Here is an 18,530-nt window from a genome sequence, read left to right as displayed (position 1 = left end):
CACATTATTAAAAAAAACAAGTTCACTCGAACCGACAAGTTAGAGCCCATGCAAACATCCTCCCTGTCTAACTTAAGATCAACGCCATCCCGTCCCACGGTGGCAGTGAAGCGATGAGGCTTCCTCGTCAGAGTTCGTTAAAAGTATGAAAACGCCTGTTCAGGTTCAGGTTCACGCTCCATCCTGTTTGAATCATCTTGACACAAAGGACTTATACAGAGAGAAAACGAGGGTAGCAATAGAGGACATGTTTCAAAAATACTTTTTATCAAAAAATTCATAATTCAGATCTTTTTCTTTTTTCAGACAAGCTTTTTTTTCTCTAGCTTATACAAGGACACTTATGGCCAGGTTACTGACAGTAGTTCATTAAAAGGAAAAATACCGTTGTACTGCTCATAATAAGGTCATGAATCTCCAGCAACAGTTTTTTTTATAACTGAATTCAAAATGAACACTTTAATGGAGTTTACAATTTCCCAAAACAGAATTACTCATCTGCAATGTGCTTTTAAAACTGCTTTCAGTGAAACAGGGAGGTAAAGGAATATTTTACCCACGGAAAGAGATTTGTTTTGAGTATTCCACTCAAAATCTACTTGAACTGACAAGAATTTAAGCTGCTGAGGTTGAATACTAAAATGCTGGCGCATTACTTTCTGGGTGCTTTTCTACATACAGATTTGTACAGTAAAAACCCATCATGATGCAAAATCAACATCCCAAGCAATTTTATAACCAATAAAACCGTAAAAGTGTCAATTGTCTTCTACTAACATTGTTTACACACTATCCTCAGGAACACGCAGCGTTTAATGCTCTAAACGAATAGATGTGCCTTTCTCTGTCAAAAAGTGTCGCTTGCATGAGCCTTGTCCCGCAACCGACACAGAGATCAAACAGTTCTCAGAACGTAAAAATATACAATATATTTACAGCAGAATATTGTCTGTACATTCTAGAGGGAATGTTCAATGAGGATAAAATAAAGTATCTTGGGATTAATGCGGGTGGTTGTCTGCATGTCGATTTATGCTGCAGCCAATGGGTGCTTGAAACAGTTGAATGCGCCGACCCGACCCACACGTCCTAAAATAAAGCTAATGCAAAAACCATAGCTTACTTGAATTGCGGATTTGTAAAAAGTAGACAAATGCGTGCACTTCAGCACCTTAGGAAATTAACAGGGACGACCCACACGCAGCCATGAAGTAACTTTCATCTCAGTTGACACTCGCCCTTAATAAAACATATGACCGGAGATCTTAAGTTTAACTGACACAGATTGGTGATTTGGGTTTTGAGCAGGACACTGAGAGAGAAGCAAGCAATCACAGACGTGTGGTCCCTCCAGTTGTTGTATTCTCACACCATCCGTGAAGTTCAGGCTTGGTCAGTTGTTTCTGAAACACTTTTAATCCTAGTTGTTGAAATCCTGTTCACAATATAAAGACGGGGAAAATACAACTGCTCATAGAACTGTATTAAACAAAACCAATTGCTTGCAACCCTGTCTGTCACTAACCAACCTGCATGAATGTGTGCACCCTGCCTGTGCTCTGATTGCGCATGACTGGTGTCTTCAGCTGGAGAGACACACAGCTGAAGCAGAGACGATAGACGGAAGTTGGCGGGCAAGTCACGGAAAATACGGCTTCCAGCAGTTGTCAGTCAGTGTTTGTTCATGTGTTTTGGAGGCGTAGCTTTGACGAGAGAGCCAATGGGCGGGTGTGGGATGTTTCGTTGCATTTTTTCAAAGGGTAGCCTGCTCTTGATAGCTTTTCCAGGATTACCAATCCTAGTTTTGGTATCGAATCAATGCTAATGTTACCCTGGATCACCCACAGAATCGGCGCCTATATGTCCGCCTGTCCCTGATTGTCAGCAGAGACTTTAACAAGAGGGAGCTCAAAGGGGAGGGAGCGAACCTAAATTTCCGATGGTACAGTGATCAACACAATAGCACCTAAGACATTACACAAACATGTACATGTGGAATACAGTGAAGAGTGCGGTAAAGTACAGAAGAGATCTCACTCAACCATATTTAAAACAAGGCCTATAGACAGATGTTGCTTACGAGCTGATCATTATCAAAACTACGAATATATATATATATATAACATGACTCATATGGACAAACTGTAGCGTGGTACAGATAGGGGTTTGAGACTTGACTCTGTGCTATTTCTATGACGGGCAAAATTAAACAAAGCTCCCACATCTCAACATATCACAGACTGAACAGGTTGATATAGCTTATGCGTGTTGATATTGTGCAAGTTGAATTAGTAACTTTAGAACATTGGCAGAGAAATGCATGTAAAAGAATGAGAAAAGAAAAAGAAAAAAGAAAGGCACAAATACAAAACTAATGAAACTTGAAAACCAATCACCTTGTTTCCTTTGACCTTTGACCTTCAATGAAAAGAAAGGGTTCTCGTCATGGTGGATTTGTTCCCCAGAAACCTGTGCAAGCTCCGATAAGAACGAGACATCAGCGAAGTGCAGCTAAGTGACTAAAGCAAAGAGGGTCATCTCATAATGTAAATCTGACACAGGGGCTTTCACTATAAGTGGTCCATGTCAGAAATCTCAGTTTTTGCCTTTTTTAAATAAAGGTATAATGCAACTCATCCATGTGATTTAAGTGCCACATCCCTTGTAGTGAATAATGTGCAAGTTGTGCAAACATTAACCACAATCCTGTTATGTGATTTCACAACAACCAAGAGAAAATAAGAATTATCCTGCAGTCATTACATGTGTGCAGCTTTTTTTGGGGGGGGAGGAAGAGAAAATCTTTCAGATTTAGCCCAGCCTTTTTATATATTGCACAGTTTATACTGCACTGACGTTATATTGGTAAAAGTCACTGCCTGGAAATTCCACCATGAATGTTAAACAATTCATGATTGAGAATTACTTTGAGACATCACAGAAACCAAATTAGGTTCAATCTGTGAATGAGAATCAGATCTGACAAACACTGTCATTACACGCATTGTGTAGAAACACCCTGTTCAGGCCAGTTCAAAAGGACATTTAGTCAATAATCTCTAATGCTGGTTTCATTTTAATGAGCAGGTTAACAGGAGTTCCAACCTGGGCCACACTGGGAGCGTGTGCAGTGTGTGACAGCTGCGTTTCGCTTGCTTCTGTTCAGGTGTCTGTTGCGTGTCTGCTGCGGGGCTGCTACGTAAAGTTTCTGCTTCGATAACTGTATAAATAACTATTATAATTATATATATATATATATATATAGATATCAATAGAATAATAAAGTGATGTGCTCAACTAAATGCCAGGACTCTACTGTAGGAAAGTTGTGCATCTTATGGTCCTATAATAACAACACCGTGTTAAAACAGATAAATGGATTCAGTCAACAGAAACGCGAGGGTGCTTCTACGTAAATATCCATGTTTGTGACATATTCAACCGTTAGACTTTGAAACTCTGGTGAAAGATAATTTTCACCATCTATTTTGCTGTGAACCAAGTGCGGTACTTCAGAGAAAACAGGTGAGACCCAACGTCTCTAAAAGAAAAGCATGGGCAGTGTGGCCGCTCTGATCTGAGGACACAGGCACAGACATGAGAAGCGAGACGGGACTCCAATGCACAAGCAGCGCTCACGCATCCAGTGTGGCCCGGGCGTCATAGGGAACTGAAATTTAACCAGACACACAGCTCGGGGGAGGTAGCTACAGAAAGAGCAAAAAAGGCATACATAAATAGGGCCTATATTTTAAATAGTGGAAATATTGCATTAAGCAGCAAAAGGCAAACTGATTGACAAATAAAAACATTCAAAATAAACTCTATGGCAAAAGTATGAGAGAATATTCCATTATTGTTTTCGTATTATTTCCTCACACTTTACACTTTGGTCACCTTCTCTCCATGTACATTCTGGGGTGAGAAATATACCCACACATGATTAGAATTCATTTCTTTTTTAAAGGGGAAATGCTCGTGATTAATTCATCGGTTAAGGTTGAACTTAGCAAGAAAAAAGATCATGAATGAGTTTTGTGATAAAATGCTTTGAGAACGAGCACTCGTTTACAACAGGACTTGTTTTGGCAAAACAGGAGACATGAGATAAAGTGCAGCTGAAATTAATGACAGAAATGAATGATGACCCCCCCCCCTTCCCTTCAGCCAAATGTTTCACTGGATGAAACGTCTGGGGAGGAGTTCAGATGAGATCTGGTCTCAGTGACTCTGACTAAGGGGAACTCTGCGAAGTCCGTGCTGTGTGCCCGGAGACTTACTTGTCCGTTGTTTACAGTAAACTGTGCGGAGGCTCCAGATCTCGATGTCTGGAAGTGAGTTTTGAAGTTCTGATCGAAGGAGCTTATCTGAAATGTCTGCAGTATTCCCGGCGAGGACTCTGTCTTTTTAGAGGGCGAGACCTGCTCCAGAAAGTCCTCCTCAGCGGGCGACACTGCGGAGGGAGGGGTGGTTTCATCGCCTGAAAATGAAAACGAGTGCTGGGAGTCCCCGACCAGTAATCCAAAGTGAGGTTTGTCTAAAGGGGACCTCAGCGGGGAGCTCATTCCTGATTTGAACCTGCTGGGGGAAGGAAACTGTTTCTCGGTGGAGAACAGCGGCTGTCCGGCTAGCGTGGGGCTTTCAGAGACCAGGCTGAGGCTCTGGCTGGTCAGGTAGGTGTCGTTCTGGCTGGTCCTCTCCAGGGCTTGCTGGAGAAACTTGGAGTATTCTTGCAGGAGGCTGACCTTCTCTGTCGCCGGGGGGGCCTGGGCGCTGGAGGCTCCGAGGCTCTCGACGGGGCTGCTGTCCGAAACGTCGGCGGAATTGATGGATATGCTTGACGTCACCTCCGTGTCTGCCACGCTAAAGGAAATGTCCGACTGGCCGTTAGCTTTGTTGGAGTAGTGCTCCAGCAGCGTCTGAAGAACCTCATCTGGTAACACACTCTTGTCGTGAGCTGCCTTGATCTCGGCGGTGATTGGCTGCGACTCCAGAATGGTGACGGGGACAGTTTCGTCAATGACTGCCGACACCACGGTTTGTGTAACAGGCGGCTGGGAGGAGATGCTGCTCGTGTTCAGGCCATAATCCCGACTGTTGTTGGCCATCGCAGCCTGAAGGTAACGTTTCTTCTTCATGAACTGCATGGCGTCGTCGTAGTTTGTGCTGCTGGCTGCTGGCTTCATTGGTCCACCTTGAAGGGGTTCGACTGGCTCCAGTGCAGTGCTGCTTTCCATTTCTAGAAGGCCTTGTTTGTTCACGATTTCAAAGGTGTACTGTGTGACCTTGGTATTTTCCTCGAAGGAAGACAACGTGGACAGACAAGGAGGAGTCTGTTCGCTGGACTGCTTCAGACTAGTCTTGGGGACTTTCTTCAGAACGAGCTTAGGAGGGGTCGTCTCCTCTGAGGACACGTCTTCTTCTTCTTGGTGGTGGCTGGCAGTGTCTTCAGGAAACTCCACTGAGTAGTCGGCAATCACATACTCGTGTTTGACCTTGGAGGTCACATCATAGAGAGGTGGACCTTCAATTTTTTTCTGTCTCTGCTCCTCCTTCTCCTCCGTTTCTACAACAGCGATGATGTGCCCTTCCGTCTGGACAGTGGAGGAAGCGCCTGAGCTCTTGTCTGCACCCTTCTTCCGCTTCTTCTTGGGCAGTGAGCACTCTTTGGCAAGCATGGGGAGACCTAAAGAATCTGCTTCACGTGAAGCTCCCACTTTTCCAGCAGCCTTGTTGGTCTTTCTCTCCCTGTTCTCGTGACACATTCTCCTGTGCTTTAAAACCCGGTCTGTTCTGGAGAAGTACTGCGGATGGAGGACACACAAGTCACAGCTTATTAGGTGATTGTTTTGTCTTCTTTTTCTTAAATAATAATATACAGAATAGAATAAAGTGTGTCTGCAATAATGAAGATGCTAAAAGGACAAATAAATGTGAATTGGGTGAATATTACAAATCGTTATATCTCCAGATTGTCTATGTAACAACGTACCTGGTGACAGTAGTCACATTGGTAGGGCTTCTCTCCACTGTGAGTCCTCTTGTGTCGCTCCATGTGATACTTCTGAATGAATCTCATCCCACACTCATCACAGCGAAAAGGCTTTTCCCCTAAACACAAACAGACAAAACAAAATGGAGATACACTAGATTAACTTCTAAGAAACTAAAATGATGAATAAAAATCCTTGTAAACATTGACTGTATTCTCCACTCACCAGTGTGGATCTTCTCGTGTCTCTGGAGGAGATATTTCTGAATGAAGCGCATGTCACACTGGCTGCACTGAAATGGCTTTTCACCTAGAGTTTGAATGAAATACATAAATATGCAGAAACCTCAGTTTAGGGACAAAAAGCGGAACACTGCTAAAGGCTCCTTTTTGGATTAAGCATTTCAATAATGAAAAATAATCCATCCGCAACGTAAAAAAACACACTACTGAGTAATTCATACCAGTGTGAATGAAGACGTGCCTCTGCAGATGATAGTTGGTTCTGAACGCAGCATTACAGTGACCACAGATGTGACACTTGGGATTCTGCATGCCCACTGATTCGTCGTCGTTGTTGCTGAGAATCTACGATAAAAAAACAAAGACAAACACGGGTATTTGTTTCAATCTTTCAGCGGTCTCTGACAGGATGTATCAGTCCCTCCATTCTCAAGCTCGCAAACAGGTTTTAAACCCTGAATTTCTGCTGTGTTGTGACCTTCACCTTTGCTGGTGAATGCTGCTTCCTTTTCTTCTTCTTGGGACACACCAGCAGGTCCTTGGAGGCCTTCTTGTCCTTCTTTATCTGGGCCGCTGGTTCAGACAGCTTCACTTCCTGCTTGATGCTTATCTGTTAATGTAGGACCATAGATAAGTCAGATACATGACCTCCACTAAAACCATCCAGCACTCACACAACCAAATCAAGGCGGTCTCGCTATTTAGCAACAACTCCTTCACAGCTTAAGCAGCCAGTGTATGTGGTTCAAGCATCCTCTAAGGACCCCTGCTGGAGGGATAATAGACCAGAGGAAAACCTCTAGTCCTAGAAAACCTGCGAGAGACTTTTTTTTTATTATACTGCCACTCTCCAAGATTTCCTAAAAATAACCTACTGGATGGCCTGAACATATGAAAATACGATCCAATTATTATAAAAAGGGAAAATAGCATTTTGGGTGCACATTTGCTTCATCTTATCTGTGATGCATAGAAATAAAAAGCACAAAAAATGTTGGTTGAGGCTTTCCTCAGTTTGCCGTCTCTCTCTCTTTACTCTGACTATGGACCAGTTGACCTTCTTAGTGTTTCTACTTGATACATTAGAGGTTTGGTACATGGTCTGTACTGTACCTGTACCTGACGCACATTTCGGTGCCTCATTTTAGTGCCTGAGCTCTACTGAAATAGCTGCCCTGCTTACAGGCAACATAAACATCAATAAGCATGCCTAGTTAACATTACACTTAAGTACGGTAGCAACAGACACTCTGTAAGGATCTGGCAGCCTGTAACACAAGCCCAGAGTCAGCACGTAGCTACCTCAAACGCGAGTTCACACGACAACCTAAAAATACCTTAAGCTAAAGCGTGGCTGTATTTCACGTGAGAGGAGTCCCACACTGGGATGAGCAGAAAACAATTCTGTGTGAAGGGAGGAACACGACAAGCATAATGAAGCATCTGTTGACACACGGGACAAATGTGAAAACAGAAGGTTGCACCGTGTTTGACTTCTTGAGAGTTTGGAGCATTTTTGCTGTACTAATCACTGAAACTATTATTTAGTATTAAATTATTGTATTTTGATTTGGTTTTATTTAGGTGACTGTTATTTAGATTTGTCAACATTTCCTATACTTTTAAAAAGTACAGCAACACATAAGAAACTGTGCCAACTACCATTCCTTCTCAACATCAAGAGCACTGGTTTATTCGAAATCAAAACTGTGAACCACAAAATGGTATTTTTGTTATTTAAGGTTTTGCATGTCATCTTTTTGCTCAGGTTGGCAGCTGCTCTGCTTGTCAATGTCTTTGTGCAAAGTGTTCACACGTCACCACCAGGCCTTGTACAAAAAATTGTGTTGTCTTGCTATTTGTTGCCATGTACTGTTCCTTCTGTGTATTTTAACAGCTGTTGCTCTTGCTTTTATGTAAAGTAGGCCCTGTTTATGTCCCGCTTTTATTGCCTGCCAAGGGGACTACAGATGGGAATAGGCCTATTTTCAGAAATGTTGTTAATATGAACCGTCCCTGTCCAATAAAGGTAATAAAGTGAAGTAAAATTAAGTAAAGAATTAAGCACACAATACATGTATCAATACATAGAACTCTTCTTAAACCAGCATGGACTCACTGGCATATGTAGCAAGCACGGCAACTTATTGGTGAGTTTTAGGGGGAAATGCACTCCCACCTCGCCTCCTCCCTCCTCCTCTTCTCCACCACCATTATTCCTCATCATCTCCTCCTGCATCATCAGCTGCTCTGGTGGGACAAGGTCGTGAGTGACCAGCGAGGTCCCGGTCAAGTCCTCCTCCTCGTCATCTTCCTCGTCGTCTTCATCATCATCGTCCTCGTCCAAGAGAGGGTGGTTCACCAGTGACCGTTCACCCAGGGTCATCACCACTAGTCCTCTTCCGCCGGCCAGCCCGACTCGCCCTCCTCCATCTATCCCTCCGCTGCTGTACTTCAGCAGCATGCCATCCAACTTGTCGTCAGCATTCATCTTACATAGAGTAGTTCTGGAGTTTTATTTGAAAAAAAAAAAGAGACATTATATTGCCACATTAGTCCATGTTGTAAATATAGTGGAGAAACAGAAGTCTAGGTCAATATCAGCAGCATCATAAAAAGCCTTCAACCAATAAACTAACCATAAGTAGGTCATTCTGTTGCAAACCATCACACTTCTGGGCCGCACAGTCGCAAATGTTAGTAAAATATTTCATGCTGTAACTAGTAAATGGACAATTTTGCATGTGCCTAACCAACACCATGTTTTTGCAATTCCCTTTTTACTGTTATAATCACTCATGTTATTTTTTTATATTTGGGATAGCATACTGTATTTATTCAAATAGATTCAGGCTTTGTTTGTCCATATCTCCCTTAATTAGGATCCGAGACACATGACATTAGGTTCCATAGATTTCTCATGTGACTAAATCAGCATGAAAATGTCTCCTTTTTTTTCTCTTTCATTTTTTTGACAGCCAGAGGTTTTGCAAAAGACAATTACAAATATTTAACTTTGTGCCTGTTTTTACAATCATATATCACAACAAAATCAATAGCTTATTTTGTAGGAATCAATTTCTGGTAACAATTTTAACTATGAACAACACAAAACAGCACCACCGGGAGGAATAGTAGAATCCATGTTATGCACCCATCTCTCATGTAAAATCTTGTCTTAAGAGGCCAAATTAAATCAACTTACTTCAACCATGCACTGGTAAATTTATGCCAGATTACATTAAGATCTGTCATGGTGTGGCTCAAAGTGTGATGATTTGACATAGAACAGAATATCATCATGAATAAAATTATCTAAATTACAGACAATTGTACCTACGAAGGAAATGCTTAAACTTTCCGTACAACATTTCTTCACAAACCATAATTTGACCTTCTTCTGTGAAGGTCACTTATTAGTAATGTGTTAAAAGAACATATTCTAATTTATGGGAACATAAAATGTAAAAGAAGTTAACGTACTAATCTATGTACGTGATTTCAATAATCTTAATAACACTAGGCCCATGGAAAAAGCACAAAATAAGAGTAAATTCTCAAACTTCCTCTTGTTGCATCACAGTATTTGTTATTACTTTACACTGTATATCCCTCTCTGTAAGGTCTGATCACACACAACAGCTGACCCAGTTAAAGTTGACACCAACTTATAAGAGGCCCTGTATCAGTGGTCTGAGAGAGAGAGAAATACAAGTTATTTAGATTTATATAAAAGATAGCAAGTCAACCTTACTTAGAGCTGATCACATGCACTGATCACAAACAATATTAAAACCATTAACCTTACAGTGTCCTGGCTGATGGCTGTGTAAGTTAATGTATTCATGATCCAGGTCAAATATATTTGTTTGATGTGGCCTTTTTAAATGTCAGATCATGATATGACCAGCGCTGAGAGAGTAGATATAAAACCATTTCTATATATTTCACACTGAACAATGACACTGACTTGTAGCTGCACTTCAACACCTCCTTAGTTAACCAGCAGTGGCTCGGTGTTAAACGGTGACACAAGCTAGCCTAGCACTTGTGTTACCGTTTAAAATGAGTGGACGTGTGAACGGGAGCTAATCCACACTGACCCGGGAGTCAGCACACGTGTCTGTCCCGGGTTAAACAACAACCGCTGCGACCCATATGTAAACACACTCACTGTGTCACCCGGGTTAAGTGGGTTAAGTCCCTCGCCTGGCAGCTAGCCTGCTAGCTAGCTAGCCGCGCCTGTCAGAGCTGCGAACTTCATCACGTTCACAACAGAACCGCTGCGGACACGTAGGATGTGGAGCCGGCGCTCCTTCAAAATAAAACATCGCTTATCATTTCGAACAGGACAGCGTGTACATAATCTATAAAAATAAACAAATTAACCAATAAAATTTAGATTATTATTGCAAGCTGGTACTGGTACGATCTGAATAGGGCCATACACCACATAAAGCAAGCAAATTAAGTATCCTGAAAACTAAATATGACCTTGCTTCAGTTGTTTTTATTCAAGTCGAGACTTATAACTATAACATGATTTCACCGAGCAAATGTCACAGGATAAACTTAATACATCTGCTTTAACTCTTCCACTGACTACCCAAGACATGTCTTACCGGACGCCTTATTCTGAAGGCTACGGCCGGAAGCCCAGTCTATTACTATGCGACCACTATCCACGGCCTGCATGAAGCTAGCTAATTAGCTGCTAGCACGTAGCTGCAGTCTTGGAGCAGCTCTTGCAGTCGCAGTGTTCAGCTGGCACCGCATGTGTCCAGTGACGGACGAGTCCTCTCACACGCAGAACGCGGGAATCAATCCCAACTCGCACCAAACGCCACGAATGACACAAAACACAACTTCGGTTCGAGCAAACTTCTCAGCGGCGCTAGCTTCCTGCTCCACAGGCCACAATGCTAGTGAAGCTAGCTAGCTGTAGCTCGCTACCGAGACGAACGATACGGCGCGTGCCGGCGGCAAACGGGAGAAATGTCAGCTGCTGAAGCCGCAGTGTTTCTTCTTACCTTCTGTCCGTCCTACACCCGCTCGGCTGACATGGTTGTTGTGCAAGAAGAACACAGTGTAACGATGGTGTGCGGAATAATCACACACACCATCACTGACATGCATGGAGGCACGGACGTCTCTATTTGTCGCCATCTAGCGGTGGCGAGGGGTTAGTGCGCTGAGCAGGGCGCCGCTGAAGTGGAAACTGCTGAACACATTTGATTTATGAGGCTAAACAGAACAAACAAATCAACAAACGAGGAGAAACGAACCACAATCCTTTGATACCAATTTATATTTAACTCTGTTTCATGGAATGGGCCTTTTACTATTAATATTACTATATTCTATCTCAAATTATCAAGTCTTCAAGCTGGGCGATAAAACAATACAAATACATATTACACTAAAGGTCTCAGCTATAGCAATATATAGTTTCAACACAGACACACACATACACACACTAACACATATATCAACTGTTGTCAAATAGTTTTAAACCACATACTTCCCTCAGGAGCAACATTTTTTCTAGCACCTTCAAGAACTAATCTGACGTTTATTTTGATGATTATTAATATCGACTGATACTCAAATATCTCCCCTTTAATACGGGGAGTAATTTAATAAAGGTGTCTCAAAAAAACCTGAACTATAAAGGCTATACAGAATATTTTAGAATCAGAAAAGTGTAAAATACAAGTAGGCTAATGGGCTAATCAAGTGGGTTTAACGGTCATATTCAGTCGTTCTCAAATGAGGGTCTGTGGACCTGGGGGTCCCTGGCTCACTGTCAGGGTGTCAATGAAAAGTTTACAGAATAAATGTGTTTCAGACTATTCTCTTGGTTTGATCATTCACAAAACTCATAAGAAATAAAAAAAATGTAATTTTGAGGATTATATTTTATTCTAATACACAAGTAAGAAGGATCCAGGGAATCTTTTATGACTTATAGGAGGTATATGACTGTTTTACCACAACACATCACGTTGAGGGGTCGTGATATGATAGTCTCTCTCTCTCTCTCTCTCTCTCTCTCTCTCTCTCTCTCTCTCTCTCTCTCTCTCTCTCTCTCTCTCTCCCTCTCTCCCTCTCTCTCTCTCTCCCCCTCTCTCTCTCTCTCTCCCCCTCTCTGACACACACACACACTCACACACCCTCCAATGTGAGGAATACTAATCAACCTGTTTGCTGACAAGTGCAGCAGCTCGGCGCGCAATCTGGGACTTCTCTCCTCTCTTGAGTCTAGAGACGTCTCTCTGCTGGATTTGAATCAGAACCTCCACCTGCTGGATTTCATCGCGTTATCCAGCTTCCTCACTGCTGTGTGTCCTCTGCTGTGAGACAGGCAGAGAGAGAGAGAGACAGAGAGGACCTGTGACTGACAGCCCACTCACTCACTCCTGCGCCGCTCTTCCAGCCGGGGAAGCCCCTCCACGCGTCCCTGTACAGGAGACCTTCACGGCGTGGAGTGCGGGTGCATGTGCGTCGGGGTCTAAATGTGTGAGTTCGTGCACGGCCAAGCTCCGGGCTCCGTCCTCAACAGTTGCCCCCGGAGCGGAGGAGAGGAGCGGAGGAGAGCCAGGGAGACAGCGGACTGAGGAGCCCCCCCTGCACGCCGCCTCTGCCCGGCTCGGCTCCTGACATGCACTCGATCATCTCTCCGGTGACAAAGGCCATCCTCGTCGCGCTCTTCATCTTCGCCATCCTCCTCATCCTCTATGTGATCCTCTGGTACATCTGCAGGGACGTGGACTGCGACCACGGCATCTGAGGACTCCCGTTCCCAAAGAGCAACGGGAATAAGGGGGATTTCGCGATGGGGCGCGCAGAGGAGCCCAGGGTCATCCCGTGAGTCTGCTCTTTCTGTCCGCTGCTGCTTCTGGTTGTGTGTGTGTTGTGGCTTGTCTGTGGCAGTGCGTGTCTGTGTGTGTGTGTGTGTACACGCGTGCATTCCTATCGTTGTCCTATCCCATCGTGCGTAATGGTAAATGCGCTCTGGTTTAGAAAGGTGATGACCGGCGTGCGTCCCCCCCCACCCCCCGGCACCCCGGCACCCTGAACCCAGAGAGAGACCCCCAATCAATTCTGTTCAACTTCATATCGGTCATCTATCCATATGCAACATTATGCACCACGGACCCACTGCTGTAATTACAGGGAAATACTCAAAGGTGAAACAATGTCATGAGGAGGGTATCGAATTTAAAAAGGCTACCCGAAGGCCGCCGGTCACACTGCGGTAAACAGCGTGGGGGTGGGTGTCCCGTTAGGTCAAGAACAACAGTGTTTTCCAATATTGTTTGGCGCCCCCCCTCCACCCTCCACCCTCTCCTCTTCCCAAATCCTCCACCTCCTCCTCCCGTTGTACATCTGCAGCGTTAGTTCACGTCCAGTTCATCTTGGTCTATGTGGATGCTTCCACTTTGGCGTTTTACATCCAAGGAGATAACGGGATTATCTCCATTGGCTCCTTCGCGTCTTCTTCCCTAATCTGTTTTGTGCCATGTTTTGGAGCCCTTATCGCGAATGCACCCTCTAATGCTTTTACGCATAGCGCATTTATATTCCCCTGGACATCCTGCGAGCTTGTTGCAACACACTATATGTCTAATCTTAGTTAATAGTAAGATGTCTCACAGACACACACGCACACATGCACACGCACACACACACACACGAACACACAACCTGGCCGCACGCTTGATGAAGGACCTCTCAACATTGCAGGCACGTTGGCCCCTGCACAGTGGCTACATTTGTTTTGTATCATGGCCCATAAAGATCTTGAAGATAATGAACATGTGAGATATGATTGCCGCTTTCCACGGATCCAAAGTAATATGTTTTCATCCGCAGCAACCCCAGACAGGGGGGAAGGAAGAAGCTGTGCACACTCTAAAGTAGATAATGTGAAGGACACACCAAGGACATGTTGCCTTTTGAGGCTTTTTTAAGACATTGGAGCAGGAATGTGGAGAGAAGGACACACAGCAAACCCCATACGACACAAATTACACATCCGCATCTTCACTGAACATGAGGGTGGTCCTATAACAGGAATTATGACTCATACCTGATTAGTGCTGATTGATAATCAGTATCAGCAACACACACTGTAATATTAGCCCCTTTTCACAGAACACCACTTAACACCCCCAGAGGATTTAAACATCCAAGCATCCCCCACACAATTTATGAAAGTTTAAGATTATTTTTTTCATAAACCTTCTTATTTAGAGCTGCAGGCGCAACGTGGAAGAATTAAAAAAAATCCATAAGCAGCCTAAATGCTGGATGCAGCCCGGTAAAACGGCTGTGTGCACTCTCCTGTAGAGAGAAGGAGAGTCTGGAGGGATGGCAGATGCCCTCTTTGACCGGACAACAAAATGATTCCTGTCAGCCATGAGTAGATATACAGGCAACCTCTGTCACTTCTCAACACACACACACACACACACACACACACACACACACACACACACACACACACACACACACACACACACACACACACACACACACACACACACACACACACACACACACACACACACACACACACACACACACACACACACACACACACACACACACACACACACTGTAAACGGCTGTTCCAGGCTGTTCCAACTTCATCAGCCACAACACAAAAATATCCTGCTCTTACTGTTGGTGTCTGTTTAAACCACTGCCCTGGATTGCCTGTGTTTGGGTGTGGGTGTGTGTAAGTGTGTGTTAAAGTGTGGAAAAAAAGCAGTGTTTGAGCGAGTGTGTATGTTTGTGCAGTTTGTTAAAAAAAAGAAAGGCAGTGTGCGTTTGTGAGTGCCAGCGTGGGAGGGGGTTAAACACTGACGTGCTCCAGAATGACAGATGAGGAAAACAAATGTGGAGCAGAGGAGGCTCAGCACGGGAGACAGGTGTGTTTGTGTTCCTGTGCACGTGTGTGTGGGAGAGTGTGTACATGACCAGGAGTAAAATTCAACTTTATTGAAAATCTTTTCCTTCAAACTGTAATATTGCAGAGCACCAAGTCTGTGATGGCAGAAGTGATGTTCTCTGCCGCGTGCGTGAGCTGAAAAGTTAATTGAACAACACTTCCAATCACAGACATATTGGAGACCAATTTAGTTTTGAATTTAGTTAATTTCATTGTAATCTGGAAAGGATTTTACAAAACAATAAGATTAGATTAGATAAGATAAGATGAAATAAGATAAAATAAGATGAGATGAGATACCTTTATTGATCCTCCGTAGTGAAAATTCAAAATTGACACATGGAAGTTGCAGTGGAAGGGGGAAATGTTGTAAGTAAAATAAAGAACATAAAAGTGGAAATAATACCGTATCGAAATGTACAATGTCAAGATAGGGATCAAGATTGTGTAATTGGACAATTGCCCATTCTTTGTAATATACAATATATAAATTGTGCAGCAGTTCTTTCTTGTTGTACATTGTGCAGTACACTTATACTTGTATATACTTAGATGAACTTACATTAACCTGTATCAAAAAGATTACCTTTTTCTGATGTCCCTTCTTTTTTACATATCACATAGCAAATGAATCATACGATAATTAATGCGTCGCGATAACCTAAAATAGCTAAAAGATATCACACTGCGTCATTATTTTTCTCTTTCTACATTTTCTTGGATTGAATTTGATATGATCCACAATTTAAATCACTGTCCACAGTTTTCTCCATAAACAGAGATACACATCTCCTTTAATGTAATGCGTCAGACTGCGACACTGGATTGGTTTCACCTCAATCTTTATGGTCATATGTGCGATCAGGGGTATTTTTATTCCACTAACACAACAGAGTGAGACTTGATGTGATGCCGTAGGATGAAAACAGACGTGGCTTCTTTCAGAAAGCTTGAAAGTGAATACGCCTTGATGAATGTAGACTGAAGTCATAAAATATAGGGATAAAAGTAAATTATTAAAACTGGCTAAGACTGATTTTTTGGAACCTCTTCTGACCTCAGAATGTGTAAATACTGGCAGTGTATGAATGAGTGTGTGTGTTTGCCTCCTGCTGTTCATTCTGACAAATAATTCATAGTGGACAGAGCGGCTTGACCACCATTGCTGATGAATTCCTAAGCCTCACATAATACCTGCCTTCATGAACACAGATATGATCAGAGACGTTACGCATCATCAAACTAAAAACGCAGCTGTAAAGGTTAAAGTTTCTGCTCGAGTTGCTGGGATGTGACGTTTAAGGTCACAGAGCAAGGCCCAGAAGCTGAATCAAGTCAGAGCTGAGTAAATAATAATATTGTTGGGCAAATACTGAGAATAATTTATAATTAAATTTTCAATATTTTCCTTTAGTTGTTGAACAGCTGCAAATACCATTTAGCAAACAGCTGCAAGTAATGCACCTCACATCAACCTCCATTATCAGTCAGTCCATAACAAGGTCAATTATACATTTTTAATTACAATTTTAATTCATTTATTTATATATTTTCCATTTTCGTATTTGTGCTTTAATGCTGAGCGATCTTCAAATAGCTTTGTTGTTTCCCATGTTTGCTGTCAATTATAAAAAAAATACTGGTAAAGCACCTTACTGTGTTTTGAAAGGTGCTATATAAATAAATATTTTCATTATTATTTTTATATTATTATTATTTATTAATAATATTAACACTAAAACAATTAACATGCCTGATGAACATTATTTTTCACAGACATGCACCGTGATAAACTCTAATAACACCGTGACACACAAATATAGCTATAACAATTAACAACAGTAAGACTAGCAGCTTTAAGAAAAGTATATAAATCCTGTTTTATTTTTCCCTACATAAACAATGTATTCAGTCTATTTAAAAGTAATTTTCTTGCCTGAAGTCAGAGGTCAGCTACAGCTACACAATAGGGACCTTGGATAGGCGGTGTCTTGCTCAAGGACATTTCAGTAGGACTTAATACTTACTTGTACAAGTAATTGAACATGGCATTTATGCATTTATATATAAAGACTAGATATCTCGCTCGACGGAGCCGGACGTCACCACATGGCGGCCATCTTGTTGCGGGAGGCTCTCTCACCCATAACATTGTGTTGGTAGTTGTAAATAACCATAACTTGCTCAATTTTCAACCGATTTTGAAACGGTCTGGTTTGTTATAAACGTCAGAGATGTAGTTATGACACTGCATAACTTATTAATTTTTTTTAGAAAATAACATAATTATTCATAAGTACACAGTGTCATATCTACATCTCTGACGTTTATAACAAACCAGACCGTTTCAAAATCGGTTGCAAATTGAGCAAGTTATGGTTATTTACCACTAACAACACAATGTTTTGGGCCGCCATGTGGTGACGTTCGTCTCCGTTGGCCGGCAACGTGGCCGAGATATCTAGTGTTCATATCTGTGATCGGGGCCATGTCTGTGATCGGGGCTCAATGAGGAAGTGAAGTGTTGTTGATGTGCGCGAGTGACGGATTTTTTTTTTTTTTTTTAAATAAAAAAAACAATCGACGCTTAGCCTGGCGGGGGGGGGGGAAGCCTGGCGGCCCGCCAGGCCTATACAGCACTGGGGGAAACCCTGTGACATTTAGCTTGACTTTTAGCTCTCTAATTTATTAGGACAACCCCGTCTGTTGTCTGTTTGACCACTCATCTTCTGGAAAAGCCTGCAGCACATGTAGACCAAAATCCATCACTAAACTGTTTCAATAATTTAATAGCTGCTAATGAATCCTTTAGTTATGGCTCGTAAACCTTATAAATGAAGCTTTATCAAAAACGGGTTCCAATTTGTTTATTCCCACTGAAATTAAAATATTGCTGCTGTGGTATTAACAGCGCTGTAGTTCACATTCCCTCTTATAGTGATAGGAAAAGTATGCATGATGTGACTATTGAACATCTGGTCATTTTGTGCGTTCGTGTGGTGTCGGAATAATTTGAAAAATTAGGGTCCTGACTTGGAACATTAACATGACTGGCATCTCAAGTCGGAAAAAAAATATGGAAAGCCGGCAAAAATGTTGCTACCTCATCGCTTATAAATCCGTTAACATAATTTTATAATCAACTCATTTAACAATCAAATAGGGGCTTCTAAAGTCGACTTGTCCAATATTACATTTTGTCACTGACAAACTATCTCCATCTTTCACCATTACCTTTTGCCCTACAGACATTTTCATGATTAACGTGCACAGGTTTTAAATCATGTACCAGCCTGTCACACCTGATCCTTTTTCTTTTTTCTTTCTTATAATTCCAAC

General features: G+C 42.4%; 1 protein-coding gene across 2 annotated transcripts; it reads right to left on the bottom strand.

Moving 5' to 3' along the window:
• Nucleotides 1-4,163: 4,163 nt before the first annotated feature.
• znf148 (zinc finger protein 148) lies at nt 4,164-11,326 on the bottom strand. 2 transcript variants are annotated; one of them, XM_061088779.1, is made up of 7 exons: nt 11,266-11,326; nt 8,355-8,742; nt 6,720-6,845; nt 6,457-6,580; nt 6,219-6,302; nt 5,993-6,111; nt 4,164-5,804 (listed from the first exon to the last, which is right to left on the bottom strand). In XM_061088779.1, the coding sequence occupies exons 2-7, from the start codon at nt 8,724-8,726 to the stop codon at nt 4,164-4,166; spliced, it is 2,466 nt and encodes an 821-aa protein (XP_060944762.1). In that variant the 5' UTR covers nt 8,727-8,742; nt 11,266-11,326. The 2 variants fall into 2 exon arrangements, with proteins under 2 accessions (XP_060944762.1, XP_060944763.1); XM_061088780.1 differs by lacking the exon at nt 11,266-11,326 and adding an exon at nt 10,410-10,471.
• Between the last annotated feature and the right edge of the window lie 7,204 nt (nt 11,327-18,530).

This window comes from Limanda limanda, chromosome 16, assembly GCF_963576545.1.
Source record: "Limanda limanda chromosome 16, fLimLim1.1, whole genome shotgun sequence".
Taxonomy (NCBI): Eukaryota; Metazoa; Chordata; class Actinopteri; order Pleuronectiformes; family Pleuronectidae; genus Limanda; species Limanda limanda.
Note: the sequence above shows the minus strand (reverse complement) of the source record. Positions and strands in the feature narration are given on the sequence as shown.

Coding starts and splice junctions, on each gene's coding strand:
- znf148 (XM_061088779.1), bottom strand. CDS start 8,726: ATGAATGCTGACGACAAGTTGGATGGCATGCTGCTGAAGTACAGCAGC. Junction 6,581..6,719: donor AGCAGCATTCACCAGCAAAG/GTGAAGGTCACA, acceptor TTTTTATCGTAG/ATTCTCAGCAACAACGACGA. Junction 5,805..5,992: donor AATGTGACTACTGTCACCAG/GTACGTTGTTAC, acceptor CTCCATCCGCAG/TACTTCTCCAGAACAGACCG.